A 14,199-nucleotide genomic window follows, 5' to 3' on the forward strand; every position below is an offset into this window, starting at 1 on the left:
CTTTTTAGTAGAACAGAAAAATCGTACAAGATATCTTAGGCATTTCTCAGGTAAACTTTTCTTAGGTGGTAGAGATTTTATTCTTCTCCCCTTGAAGAGACTTATCTGTTACAGAACAGGCAGGACTTGCATCCCAAAGAAATCAAATTCACTTCATAAGGAAATGTTAAAAAAATAAATTTTGTCGAGGTAAAACATTATCATTTTGTTCGGCATCCAATTGCTATGAAGTACAAAGCAGCTTTCAAGTCTTTAGGATTTTCTAAAACGTCACCTAATTTAAGAATGGGTGACAGAACCTGTTAGGCAAGTCTTCCTGTCACAAAAACTAAAATTAATCTAGAACACCTGCATTTGTGTAGTCCTTCCTCTTCTATGCAGAGGAAGAGAAAAAGCATTAGCTTCAACAAACATCACAACTAAAAATGGCCACCTTTCACATGACACCTGAGGAAAGATGGGATTCATACTAACATGCATTTAAAAAATAAGGTTTCTCCTACTGCAGTCAGTAAGAAGTCATAACTTCTTGTGAAAGGTAACAAGAGAAAAAAACCTTACTTTTATAAACCCCCACAGTCCTCCAGCAGGTGCTCCACCCTGAGTAGTAGACACTCTGGGGTCTTCATGCTCCTCAGGAAAGGTGATTGCAGAACCACTTCCAGTTCCAGAAGCCAAAGGGGATGAGAAAGATGCTTGTTGAGTAATAGGATCTGCCAAAACACCTTGTAAAAGGGAGAAATAAAACACAAGCGTTCATTTATTCTACTGCACTTAATTTGTTATACTGTAGCAACATGCATTGTTTAACAGGAAAATGAGCAGGAAGAATTTAAGAATACTGGGCTGTTTTGCTTCGTTTCTTGATGGCCCCAGAACAATTCTGCTTGTTAAAGGTTAGCAGATATAACTACTGTAAATGAGTTCAACAATGTCTACTAATAGAACTGAGACTGCCTGTACATTATGTGTAAAATTAAACAATGTTGTTTTTTTTTTTTTTTATTAGAGCTTAGTTCAATAGTGGTGCTTTTAATTGTATTCAAATTTTAATAATATGCACTCAGTTAAGGAAAAAGAGGAATGGGTGTTGCTCTCTGCATATAAAGATAGGAATGTTCTCATACATAATAAAAAGAGAGGTAGGAAAATTTCTAACCCTGGGTGCTGGAAATTAGTAGCAATAGAAAAAGGAGCAAACAAATGAAAAGCTTTACATATTTTTAAGGAAAACAAAAAGAAACTCAAACAATAGAAAATTTTAGCCTGAACCTTTACCCCATTATTCAGGTCTATTTTAACAGATTTTCCAACACAGGCCTTAATCAAGAGTTATTTTTATCTTACATTGCCCAACAGATAGGTCTTTTTAAACATTTTCCTAATACAGAACACTTAACAGAGATATCACCAATAACAGAAAAAGCCTGGCCCAATTGCAAGTAAACAGCCAAGTTTCCATTCCACTAGCAGAAAATGACATCAGTAGAGCAAGCAACTACAGAAACTGCTTGCATGGAAGGTATGTATTTTTAGCTGTCCTAATGCAATTTAGTGACTTGAAATAAGAAAATAGAAGCCGGTGTCAGGGGATGAGCAGTTCATTAAAGATTAAAAAATAAAACTAAAATATGAGATTACAGCCTGCAATGTCATACCATACTGTGGAAATATCATGTCTCTACTTGACTCTCTGTCCTAAACAAAAGATACGTCTCCACATTCGGTCTGATTCTTCTGCACAAGTGAACAAAACCCACATCTCGCAAGTAGTTTTTTGCAAGCCTGGACGCTAGTAGACCTCCATAAAAGGGGACTCTGTTCTAGACCATGACTGTATTTAAAGGCTACTCTCCATTCTTCTGAGCGCGGCTACATTAATTAATTGTACCTGGAATGATAAGAACTTAAACTTGCAGGACTCTAGCAGAGTTGGGAATAAAAAAGACCACCACCCAGGAGGTCAACGCGCTCCATGTCTCACAAACATGAAAGCATATAAAAAAATTAAAAAAAGATACCTGTCACTGGAGGTGCAGAAAATGACGGCATCAGTGGGCTCTGTGGTGCTCGACCAGCATGACCTCTGGTAATGTCATAGGTTGAAGACATGGAAAATCCTGAAATAGGTGGACCAGTGGGAGGTGCAGAAAGACCAGGGCCAGCTGTAGAGCTTAATGGAGGAGGTGTAGAGAACTGGGACAGGGAGGTACTAAAAGCTGAAGGGGCAATAGGAGGTGGGGCAGGAGTTAAAGGTGGTGCAATAGTAGAAACTGCTGCGGAAGGTACAAATGGAAGAGAAGCCGAAGTCATCATAGGAGGAGGAAGTGGAGACACTGCGGCTGGCATAGGTGGTGAGTATGCTGGAGATGACATGCTTGGTGTAGCAAGGGGACTGGACAAAGCTAGGAGAGAGAAAAAAAAGTATTTTAGCAATATCAGTCCTTAACCTCAGAAATTCAGTTACAGATTTGGTCAGATAACTTCAAAAGCAAGTTTTGAACAAGTCTGCTTTTTTCCCTTGAAAGGGAATGTTAGTTTTGCTTAAGTTTGCACACAACATTGATTCCACTCATTTTTTTGTGACAGTATCATGTAATCCACGTCCCTTTTTCTTGCATTACCCTATTTGCCTTAGCCGAGAACAGAAAAAGATGAGTCAACATTTGTCTACTGAATGGACAGCTGCTGAAGGCTGCTGCAGAAATTTCTAGCCAGCTAAGTCAATGCTTAATCAACAGGAGTTACGGTGATGCAGGAAGTGTCCATCTTCAAGAAAAATCAAATGTATACTCAGGTTAGATATAGGGCTAAGGTAGTTACTTCAGAGGTGTCAATCTGTAAGGTACACTGACCAGGCAGACCTGTATTCCTTGGTATCTAGTCCCATAAACCCTATGCTTTCTCTGTCTCATTCTGGCCCCACATGATCCTTGGATAAGCCAGTTTTGCCCACTAAATCAAGGATAGCCAGAAAAGTAAGTTAGAAAAACAAAAATGATCTTTTTTTTTTTTGATAGCAATGAACTGTTGGATCAGCTCAAGCAATTCATGCACCTCAGCCTAAACATGATCAACAGTCAAATGATGCGTTGAATTACACTCAAGCACTGATCTCATACACTCCTCTCAGTAAAAAATTGAGCAAGCATCATCCAATACATGCACATTTCTTTATTTATAAATTACTTTCTTGTAGCACTGTACCAGCATATTATGTACAGTATAAAACAAAATTTTAAGAGGATAAGATAAAGGTGAATGGCATTTTTTGGGAACACTTTTTAGTAGTAATACAAACACCTTTCTGCTCTCCCTAACACTTTTTATTATTAATATACTATTAATAACTATTAGAATCACAGAACAGTTTGGGTTGGAAGGAACTTTAGAGACTATCTTGCTTCAACCCACCTGCCATAAGCAGGGAAACCTTCTGTTAAGTAAGGCTGCTCAAAGCCCCATCCAGCCTGGCCTTGAACACTTCCTGGGATGGTGCATCCACTTCTCTGGGCAACCTGTGCCAGTGTCTCTCCACCCTCAGTAAAGGATTTCTTCCTCATGTCTAATCGAAATCTAGCCTATTTTGGTATAAAGCCTTTAATGCTTTACTTTTTACTACGCTCCCTGGTAAAGAGACCTTCCCCAGCTTTCAGTGGGCCCCCTTTAGGCGCTGGAAGGCAGCTCAGAGCTAGGTTAAGCGACCCCACCTTTCTAATGCTGTCTTTTTAAGTGAGATGCTACAACTCTCTGCCGATCTTTGATCCTCCTCTCAAGTCCAAGTATTAATATAGTATATAATTCTATTTTTAATACTTTATCTTCTTCTTTAGTGTGAGCAGTGTGATTGAGTAAGCCTCATTATTTTCTGAAGTCTTGGTCTAACACTTTCATATAGTGATTAAAAGGTTTGGTTCTATGTTCAGTTTAATCTGACACTTGGATTTACTAACTGTCATAGCTGAAAAAACACCTCACGAAGATCCACATCCAAGTGGAGGAATCGCATCATTCACTGTGCTTTCTAAATCATGATTCTTCTTTTCCATTCCATCCATTAATTCTTTAATTCATTTTTCTTGAAATTCAGATAGTAAATTCATGTAAGCTAATCAGAAAGCAAACTAATGTTACGCTTTCATATTTTTTAACAAATCAGTTCAAAATCCACAGAAACTCTTTCTGTTGAAGATTTTTAAACAGGACAGGAACTTCTACATCTAAATTTATGTGTACAGACAGGAGTTTTCAAAGGTATACACTTGTATTACTTTTCAGAAAAAGCATCACATAATAATTGAAACTTTCCCAAACAGCTATTTTCAAAATGCTGTGTCCGTACCATGAGTTTCTAATGAAAAGTGTACTTTCTCATTGCCTGTTAAAATGCCTCCTTTGCCTCTATGGGATACATTACTTTTTTCTATTAGTTTTAGAAAGTATCTGCTAGGTAGCACAATGCTGATACTGTCATTACAGAAAAGGTTAGACAATTTAGAAAAGTTGTCTCTTCATAGCAGAAAAACAAGCAACTCATCTTTAAGCTCAATAACTCTTCTAAGCACTTTGCCACAAAATAACCAGCAAACCCCTCTATCATGCAAAAAAAATGTCACTGGTCAACCCTCATCTCACTGCAAATTATTGTAAATATTCTGCTATTTAAAGGCTGTTTTTATAAAACGAACCATATCAATAACACCCAGTAGTACTCTGCAGTTCCAGCTCCAATTTCTTTGCTGCAATAGCTTGACATGAACAATGCAGTGAATAAATTTCACATTTGGTGATACCTCTCTAACCTTACACTGGCATCTGTTTAATTCCAGCCAAAGCATCCAGCCATTCTATCAGTGATTACTCTTACACAGTTGTCCCATAAAGCTGTGTTTTTACTAAAAAGGTAATTTACTGTTGAGCATATATCTTCTACAGCACATCTCTCCTTTAGTGGTTCACAATGAAATAGCTTTTGTACATCATTATTAAAACAGAATCTAGCAAATACCACAAGCTGAGACATGCTAGGAACACCCATACTTTCAGCCAAGTGTATAGCAAACCTCCCACACTGCATAGTTTGTTTTTTTCAAATCTTCAGCAATGTTTTCTATACATCTTTCAACAGTATTTGCTGACAATGTGCTGTCACTGCATCGTTTTCCAATTATTATTTCAGCCATTTTTACCATCACAGGAAGAACATGTTTCCCCAATGGTACATAGGTTTTTGTCTTTCACCGTTAAAAAAAAGAAGCCTCTAAAGAGGCTTCTAAAATTTTAGTATTAACTGTAGTGAAATTTAGTAAGGTACTGTACTGACTACTATATGACTTGGAATATTGCCAAAAAAATGTAACATTTAGTCTTCATGTTCTGGATGCTTAGCTTTTAAATGTCTTGCTAATTATATTGGCTTCATGCTATCACTAGCTAGTATCAAAAGGTACAGTATAAACTTTGGGTAAGGTTCATCCCTGACAGTGGCAGATATAAAACAGCATTTCAAATAGTCTTTAACATTTTGAAACTTTTTTGGCCAATTTCTTCTCTGATCTGACTAGATCGTCATTGTTTTTACCTCACAATGTGGCTAACAAAGAGTTCTTACAACGTGCAGAAGCATCACCTCTGTCATTTCCTTGCTGCCTGCTTGTGTTCACATTGTTAGCATTACCTTCAATCTGTGCTGGAATCTTCCTAAAACACTTGCCCATTTTGTGAGGGTTAGTTTAGTTAAACTAGGTAATATAATCCACAATTCCACTAAACCAGACACACAGTGTTGAAACACTGAAAGCAAGATAACAAGTGAGGCTGCTACTGTCAACCCCTCTGTGTTATGGAACACCCACTCTTCTGTAAGGACACCTCATATACCATACACAACTTGACTGTCTGACATACTGGATTATTCACTCGGGTTGGTGGGTGTCAAGGCATATATTAAATGCTCAAAGAACTTAATTGCTTTATTTTTTTCGATAAAAATAAATGTCAGTAGAAGTTTGAACGTTTTCTTCTCACACCCCAGTGAATTGTCTGGTGCACCTCATAGGGTAAGCACACAGCACTTTGGAGACCACTGCACAAAATACCAGACGTGTCAGAAAAACAAAATATTTGGTATTTAGCATATGGTGTTCAGATCCTTTAAAAAAATAGATTAAGTGCGCATATAGCTTTGACTTCCACCCACAGTACTAAAAAAGTGATTACTTTTCAGGTTTACTACTGTAACTTCCTTCTATGCCTATCTTCTAACCGTGCATTGTAGCATAAGGTGCTATTTCTTAATAGTTGGCCACATCCTTAAAAAACACAAGTGTATCCATTTAACTTTATAAAAAAAAGTTTCAAGAATAAAAAAAAAGTTTAAAATATTCTGTGTCAAATGTGCATCAGATAAGCACACTTCCATGATTAAGAAACAATTTAAATCCTTCCAATTAGTCTGGAGAAGAGCACCGTAATTATGCTAATTGCAACATTTTTGAATGAATGGCTGTGCTTCAGAACACATGAACAAATGTGACCAAGTTGCAAAATAAGTTTCGGTACCTAATGAGACAGGTGTAGCAGAGGCAGCAGTAGCCCCCACTGTGCTTGGTGGGGGTGTGCCAGGTGGAGTTGTCTCTATTCCACTCTCTTCCATCATTTTCCTTCAGCTATGAAAACCTATAAGAAAAAAATAAAAAGCATAATTTCAGCAACAAAACAAAAGATTTTAAATTAAAATGAGAGGGCCACAACACAGTGATTTACATTACCCAACAGAATGGGGAAATCTCAACTCTAGGAAAAAAAAATGTCTGCTCTCAAGTACGTAATTATCTAGTATGCTTCATTTCTCCTACACCTTACCCTTATTTTTAGCACTGTAATAATGTCAGACACCAAGCATCTTTCTAAAAATCTTACTGTGTCTAATACATACTGATGGTATTTAGATGAGTAATACTACAGACATAGTTACCCATCTCAACCCCCTCGTCCCATTGTAAGAAAAACCTATCTACTAGGCAGTATTTTGCTGCATTATTGAGTGGTAGCAATTCAAAGGCCTGTAATTTTCAGAGCTACAGCAGGAAAGGATGCAAAACATGACCAGGGCAAGACCAAGGACCAAAGCCTCCCCCTGCTGGCAGCAGAGAAACAGCACTGAACAAGTTGTAGCCATCTCAGGCCTAGGAATTTCAGCAGATGCTGCTGAGCATCGCACCTGGACCAAAGCACCTGGCTGAACGCTATGAACAATAAAATCAGCATGGCAGGGAACCAGCCCAGAAGCTCCTGACTCTGTGACCTAATTTCTAGCAGCAGTTTGCCTACCTTAAGGAAGTACTTTGGGCCAGTTGAATTAAGCCCCAAGAAAACTAAATGAAACCAGACAGGATTTAGTTCAAATACGGCTAAAATTACATGGAAATCAAATGAACTCGAGAAGTTATGAATAGTACACTGAGTAAGACTTCCAGTACAGCCAATTCCTGTAAAACCCATGTATCGTACTAGTCTGGTAACAGTGTTAGAAACAAAGACAAATGACAAATTCAGCTTTTGTTTTGAAGACCAAGTTCATCTTGTAACACTTTTAAGTAAACCTTCAAAATATACCACTACTGAAAAAGTAAAGCTATGCATTCATTTAAAAGTTTAAAATTAATGTGTAAAGCCTTTGGACAAGAAAAGGAGAGGTAAACAAATATATATATAAAAATCAAGACTCAAAAACACGTGGAGAATTTCGTTCTTCAGTGCAAAGACAGCAAACAGAAAGCCCTGCCTCCTCCCAGGCCTGGTAAGCTACACACCAAGGATTTGTATCACTCCCTGAAGGAACATTTCTTAAGGAAATTTTAATAAAATAAAAACCCTACATAATTATACATATGAAAAACTGAGACACTCAAACATTTTCCACCATATCCATTACGTCAGCAGCTACTGAGGAGTGCCAGATTATTCCCTTAACAATTTATAGAGGAAAAGGCGTAGATAATGTGTTGAGTAAGAATACCCACATGTATATAAAAGTAATTCCACTTGCAAAAATACATTTCTTCCACTCTCAAAAAAAAAAAAAAAAAAAAGCATAAACCAAAAACAATATCCTCACTATCCCACTGTTGTTTAAATGCATAGACAACTGTAAGTTTAATGTGGAGGAAAGAATTAACTCATAACCAAACTGAAAGATCTAAAAAGTAGGATGCAACTTTTAGTCCTGTCAGGCTTATAGCATAACTCAAAAAACAATGAAAGCATCAAAATCTTACGGGAGGAGAAATTCCAGACCCATTGCCAAACCACCAGGCTTTGCATAAATGATTCAATATTAAATGCGCCCAGCCTCAGACAGCAAGCAAACATGGTATACAATATACAGACAGCACTCTTCATGAAAACTCTTATGATGGAAAGACTTCAGTTTCTGGGGACCTCTTTAATCCATTTAAAAGCTTCGCTTTAGGCAGGATGGATGTGTCAGTAACAGCCTGGTGGGGCACAGACTGTCCTTACAGAGTTAGCACATCCATCTCATCGTCCCTTAGAAAGGAACTGCACACAGCCTCCCGTTAAACTTCACTACGCAGAGGAATTTGCAGTGATAAGATTTCTGTCTTTTAATCAGGTTACGTGAGTTTACATTCCATCCGTAAAAGCATTTCTAAGTCATCCTTCTTCCAATTATACACTGCAAAGCCAGGAAGAATTTTCCATTGTGCAACTGAAGTAATCACTGACCCAAACCTCCTAGAAACATCTTATTTTATTGAGGCTCCACTGATCTGCTCCCTGAATGCAGCTGATACCAAAATTAAACACCCTGGCCACGCAGAATGACCGAAAAGGTTCCACAGGGCCACTTCTCAAAAACTCCACACAAAGCATTTTTCAAAGCCTGACAGACATTGGAGATGCAGGAAGGGGGAGGGAGGTGGGGCCAAAAAAAGATGCTGACGAAAAAAAGAAACCTGAACTGGCATCTGGAAAACTAGGGATAAGCAGTAATGTAAATAGACTGTAGTTGCTTTTTTCTACTGCCTTTAAAATAAGAGAACTGCTACAGCACCCCCCAGCTTGCAAGTCAGAAATTGCAAGTCAGTTCCTGAAACAGAAATAAAATAAAGAGGGGGCTCAAAACACGAAAAAAGAGTAAAAATAAAAATCGGTGTTTTCACGTTTTCTCCCCTCACTGGGGAGACTGCAGGACAGCCAACCATCTGCCAACCCAGCCTGGCCAAAGACAGCAGCTCACGAGGGGAACCCTGCCAGCAGTAGGGTTTGTTCCCATTCCCCCAGGGCCCACAGCCCTGGGTGTGCACCACCAGTACACATCCCCAGTAAGCTGGATGCCTTCCTGCTGGTACCCTGTCACAAGTACGCTGCTCTGCCTCCCTTCTGCCTGCCTCAAGATTTATCCCCTGACCCTAACACATCCTATACTCCTTCATGTATTGTCCACTATAATCCATTGGGATTTTTGCCAATAGCTGGAGAAGAGGCAACTTCTCCCCACCTCTGGGTGGAAAGGCAGAGATTTATTTATTCCTTCACAAATCACACAGCCAGGGCAGCCTGTAATATTTTCCTCCCCCTCCCAATTCATTACTTTCACTCTTTTATTTTTCCATCTACCCAGTCCTCTGCCTTTCAGTTTACATGTCTTCACGTTTTCTATGAGCTCCTACTCCCTGATTCCCCCCTGCCCCAAGACATCCTTTTGCAGCTCTGAGAGGGAAACAGACTGTGCTCTGGCTATGAAGAACACAAGATTGAGAAATGTCACACAACAGTCAAATTCATTGTCAAGTCCTGACCTGGCAGCATGCACAAATAACTGCTTTCTAAACACTGAATTCTCAACATAAGCTAGTCATAGTTTACAAGTGCTGCATGGAGAAACAATTTAAACAAACAAAAAAAAAAAGGTTAAAGAAAAAAATAAGACATGAAATAAAACAAGATAAGACAGGACAGAAGGGAGTTTGCAAAAAGAAAGGAAAAACACAATAGATGTAATTGGAAGATAATAGCTCATCATGTCAAAAGAGTCCAGCATGACATGTAATTAGAACTAATTCTGCAGCATGTATGGGTTAGCACTTGAATCTAAATGGCCTGTCTGAACACAGACATATATGAGAAATTGGGAAGCAAGCATTACATGAGAAATGTGTAAGAGCAGGAAAAAAAAAAAAAAAGAAACAGGAAAAAAAATACAACGAATCCACAAACTTCAAGAATAATGTCCTCAAAGTTTCCAATGAGGATTTCCAACTTCCCTGAGAGAAGCTGCTGGGCAGAAGTTCCCCAGTAAATCCTACAAATCCTTAACTACTGCTTGAATTGGCCTGTCTAAAAAATAAAAATAAATGTTTAAGTCATTATTTATACGACAAGACAAAACCAATTTACAATGAGTAGCCCCTGAAAATAAAGATTCATTTCTTAAGGATATAAGTCTATAGAAAGCTACAGTGAGATTTTCTGCTTTTTACCTAGACAGCTTTTATTCCATCTAACTTTCTACAAAATATTATTCATCACAGCCAGCCATGCTGCAAATCTGCAAGCCATTCTGTTTAGCCAAAAATACATGCTAATGTGCAACTTACTACGTTCTTTACTTCTCCCCTCTCCTCTGTCGCTGCTTTATCATCAGCAAATATTTTTCAAGCAAATATAGCCACGTAATGCAACACAAATAGATGGAAAAATTAATTCAAACGTTAATTTAAATACACAGACTTTTATATTCCTTCCTGCAAACTGGAACACTGTGTATTACTAAGTTGAAGAGACAAAGGAAAAACTTGAGACAAGCAAACTGCGGTATGTACAAGTAGGTGAAAATTACAGCAGTACCGCCATCTACCGATTTTTGACCAGAAGTTGATATCACAAGTTTGATAATCTCACCACATTTTTAATTGGAAGAAAACCCTTACTTATGCTTATATGAAAGCAAAAGAAGTGATGCAGAAAAGGAAAATACAGAAAAACAAAACAACAACTTCCCTACATTCCCAATGACCAGCCTTCCTTAAAATAACCCATTTAAGGACAGACATTACTTTTGTTAGGTTTCCATCTTTTTTTTTGGTTGGTTGGTTTAAAAGAAATCTTTATCAGTATTAATAGGATGCATTAGGGAAGACTCTTAATCCCAGCATTACAGAGGGAAAGTGTGCCATATCCGCAAGGTCTGTCCTTAGCTGACTGGTAACTGTATTTTACTGATTCTCACCAGATGAATCTCAGCCATTAACCTAATTCCCAAATGCAAGGCCTGCGTATGCTGACAGAAAGACAGGCTAAAGCTCTGACTGAAAATTTGAACGGAGCTGATGTTAAAAGCAGGAACTAAATCATTCGATTTAGAGACTAAAAGGCTGAGCTGGGAAATTAATCATCTTTTGACTTAAGTTTAATAGGAAGTGATTACATTTGCTTTAATATTTCAGCAATAATCTTAATGACATAACCATACTTCAAAAGCATTCTTCAGGTTATTACTCTAATATAAGAAATTGACAGCTAATGATAAGATTACCCACAAATGGAGATTAGCAGATTTCACATGGATAAAAACACATTATCCAGAAATCAGTCATACTTCAGAGTTTATACTAAGGTCTTATTTTCAGTCATTCTTAATTAACCCCTTCTTGTATTTCAGTAGATACTCCTGCTAATAAAAAACACACAATATACTCAAGAGCTCTAGGGGACAAAACTGTTCTCCAACCAGAGTCTAAAATGAAAAAAAAAAAAAAAAAAAAAAAAAAAAAAGTACAGCTGGAATATCGAATCCAAACACTATTAAACTTTTCGTCTTTAAATCACAATATGTATAACTATTTTACTTAAAGTGTAAGTAAAGTAAAGTAAAGTAAAGAAACACACTGTGTGTGGTTACTCACACTAGTAATGGCTAAACAGAGTTGACAGCTTTCCAGAATAAGCAGTAGCCATTTATTTATTTATCTGAGCAAATCAACTGTTTGGAGCCATACACCCAAAGCAAACACCACTTCAAATAAAATGGTACATCCTAGGTTGCATTAACTGAGTCACAGGCACATACTTCCATTGAAGAGGACAGAAGCCCAAGGGGCAAAAAAGCCCAAGAACTTAAAGATTCAAATAAAATATTAGAACAGACTGACTACCCAAGGGGCAAGCAATAAAGAAAGTGACAAAGATGAATGACATCCTATTAAAGATGAAGTTGATGCTGGTCAAAAAGACAACATACTTGCAACACGAGAAGTTAAAGTCTCATCTGAAACATTCCTCACGCTGCTTTATTCTATTTTAGAGAGGGAGAGAGAGACAGAGATAAAACTTCCTTCAGAACCTGCAGACAGGTCCTAGAGGACACACAAAGCCTCGCTGAAGCCAAAAGAAGGGCACGCAGGGATCACCATTTTAATCACCTGGTGTTAAATGACTTGCACTGAAGTCCAAAGCTCTAAGGAGAGGCAACGAAGGGGCGAAAAAAAAAATAAAAAAATAAAAGAAAGATCTGAACTCTCCTATAGTTATTTTATATTCGTAGCATAGACAATGGCAATCGAAACACCCACATCAAGGTCTCACTTAAAAGATAGAGAGGAAAAGCCTTCACTGACCACCGGTCAGAGCCCGGCCTGCCTCAGCCCTGCCACCACCTCACAGGGCGGCACACAACGCGGGGCATGCCAGCAGCGGCCGGCCCCAATTTGAGACTACTGCAGACAGGGACATCGCAGTTCATAAATAATAATAATAATAATAATAATAATAATAATAATAATAATAATAACAACAACAACAACAACCACCACCACCATGTAATAGGCCGTTCCACTTTGAGCACTGTATAAATGGGTCGTTTTTACTCTCCCAAAACCTTTCTATCCTTGGGAAATTGTCCTGCCGCCCAGCCACCGTTCTGCCAGCACCAGCCCCCCCCGCCCCCAGCCCCAGCCCCGGCCCCAGCCCCGGCCCCGTCCCTACCGCCGCAGCCGGCACCGGTGAGCGCGGGGCAGCGACGGCAGCGGCGCGACCGCGACCCCGCCGCCCGGCCCGGCCCTGCCCGGCCCTGCCCAGCCCTGCGGCCCCTCCCTCCCGGCCTCCAGCTGCCAGCGCGGCCCCCCCGGCCCCGCGCTGCCCGCGCCCCCCCCGCGGGCCCGGACCCCGCCGCCCGGACCCCGCCGCCGCCGCGCGGCCTCGGGGGGAGCCCGCGCCCCGCGCCCCGCCGGCAGGGACGAGGCACGGACCCGGGCCGCAGCCGCCGCCGCCTACAAGTCCCGGCAGCCCCCGCGGCGCGGCGCATGCGCGCTGCTACACGCCCTCCCTCCCTCCCACCCGCCCTAGCCCCGCCCAGCGCCACGCGCTGCCACGTCTCCCGCGGCCGCCGCCCGGGCGGAGCCCCGCCCCTGCCTGCCACACAAGATGGCGGCGGGAGGGGGGGGTTAAGGAGGGGGTGCTGCGCGCTGCCCCGCCCCTCCTGCCACGTTCAACGGCGGCTCCGAGCGGCAGATGGGAGCCGTTAGTCGTAGCGAGGCGTGTTGCCGGCTTCATGTGTGTAAATAACCGCCCTGCCCGCTCGCCACCAGGTAAAAACTGGCGTGGCGGGCTTATTTACAGCCGTAGCCGCGCCGCTGGGCACCCTGGAGTTCAGGCTGACGGGCTGCTGGCTTTTAGCTGGGCTTTTTAGCCACACGCAACCGCGAATGGGTGTATGATTCAAAGACCTGGACAAGGAGATGTCAAAATACATACCTCAAATGCTTCTCTGCCCCCGTATTTTGTCAGTATCACAGTATGGGCTTCCGTGCTCGGCCACAGAAGGTAAACTAACACCGGTCTGGCGTGGCCCAGGTCAGAAATGCCAGAATGAACCGTCAGCTGCCAGACTAGTGAACAACAGCCCGGTAAGAAAACCTAATCTGTGCAAAATAACCTAGTACAGTAAGGGTTTGTAAAAAAAGAAGTGGCTTTAATGATACAGGAAAACTGTAAAATGCCAGTGCAATGGAGAACTGACAGAAGAATGTGGAGCAACTGAACCAAATGAAGCCTAAGAGAAACTTCTGAACTTTTCAAAAACCATCATTATTTGCTCCATGTTATTTCAGTGATGAGAAGATAACCAGCCATGTGTGTCAGTGGGACTAATTTTATCTGTTCCTTGGCTGTATCATT

At 40.5% G+C, this 14,199-nt stretch overlaps 1 protein-coding gene across 11 annotated transcripts in view; it reads right to left on the bottom strand.

The window, feature by feature from the left end:
• Nucleotides 1-13,291, bottom strand: part of PRRC1 (proline rich coiled-coil 1) — a 31,152-nt gene extending 17,861 nt beyond the window's left edge. Inside the window, exons 1-7 of one of the 11 annotated variants that reach the window (XM_084304626.1) lie at nt 13,202-13,226; nt 12,447-12,481; nt 12,266-12,319; nt 10,623-10,657; nt 6,562-6,678; nt 2,022-2,405; nt 562-725 (exon numbers count right to left, since the gene is read on the bottom strand). In XM_084304626.1, coding sequence (XP_084160752.1) covers nt 562-725; nt 2,022-2,405; nt 6,562-6,658 — 645 coding nt within the window. In that variant the 5' untranslated portion in view covers nt 6,659-6,678; nt 10,623-10,657; nt 12,266-12,319; nt 12,447-12,481; nt 13,202-13,226. The other 10 variants (XM_084304625.1, XM_084304622.1, XM_084304623.1 and 7 more) reach the window with 10 other exon arrangements.
• Between the last annotated feature and the right edge of the window lie 908 nt (nt 13,292-14,199).

The sequence above is a fragment of the Netta rufina genome (genome assembly GCF_964035555.1).
Source record: "Netta rufina genome assembly, chromosome: Z".
Taxonomy (NCBI): Eukaryota; Metazoa; Chordata; class Aves; order Anseriformes; family Anatidae; genus Netta; species Netta rufina.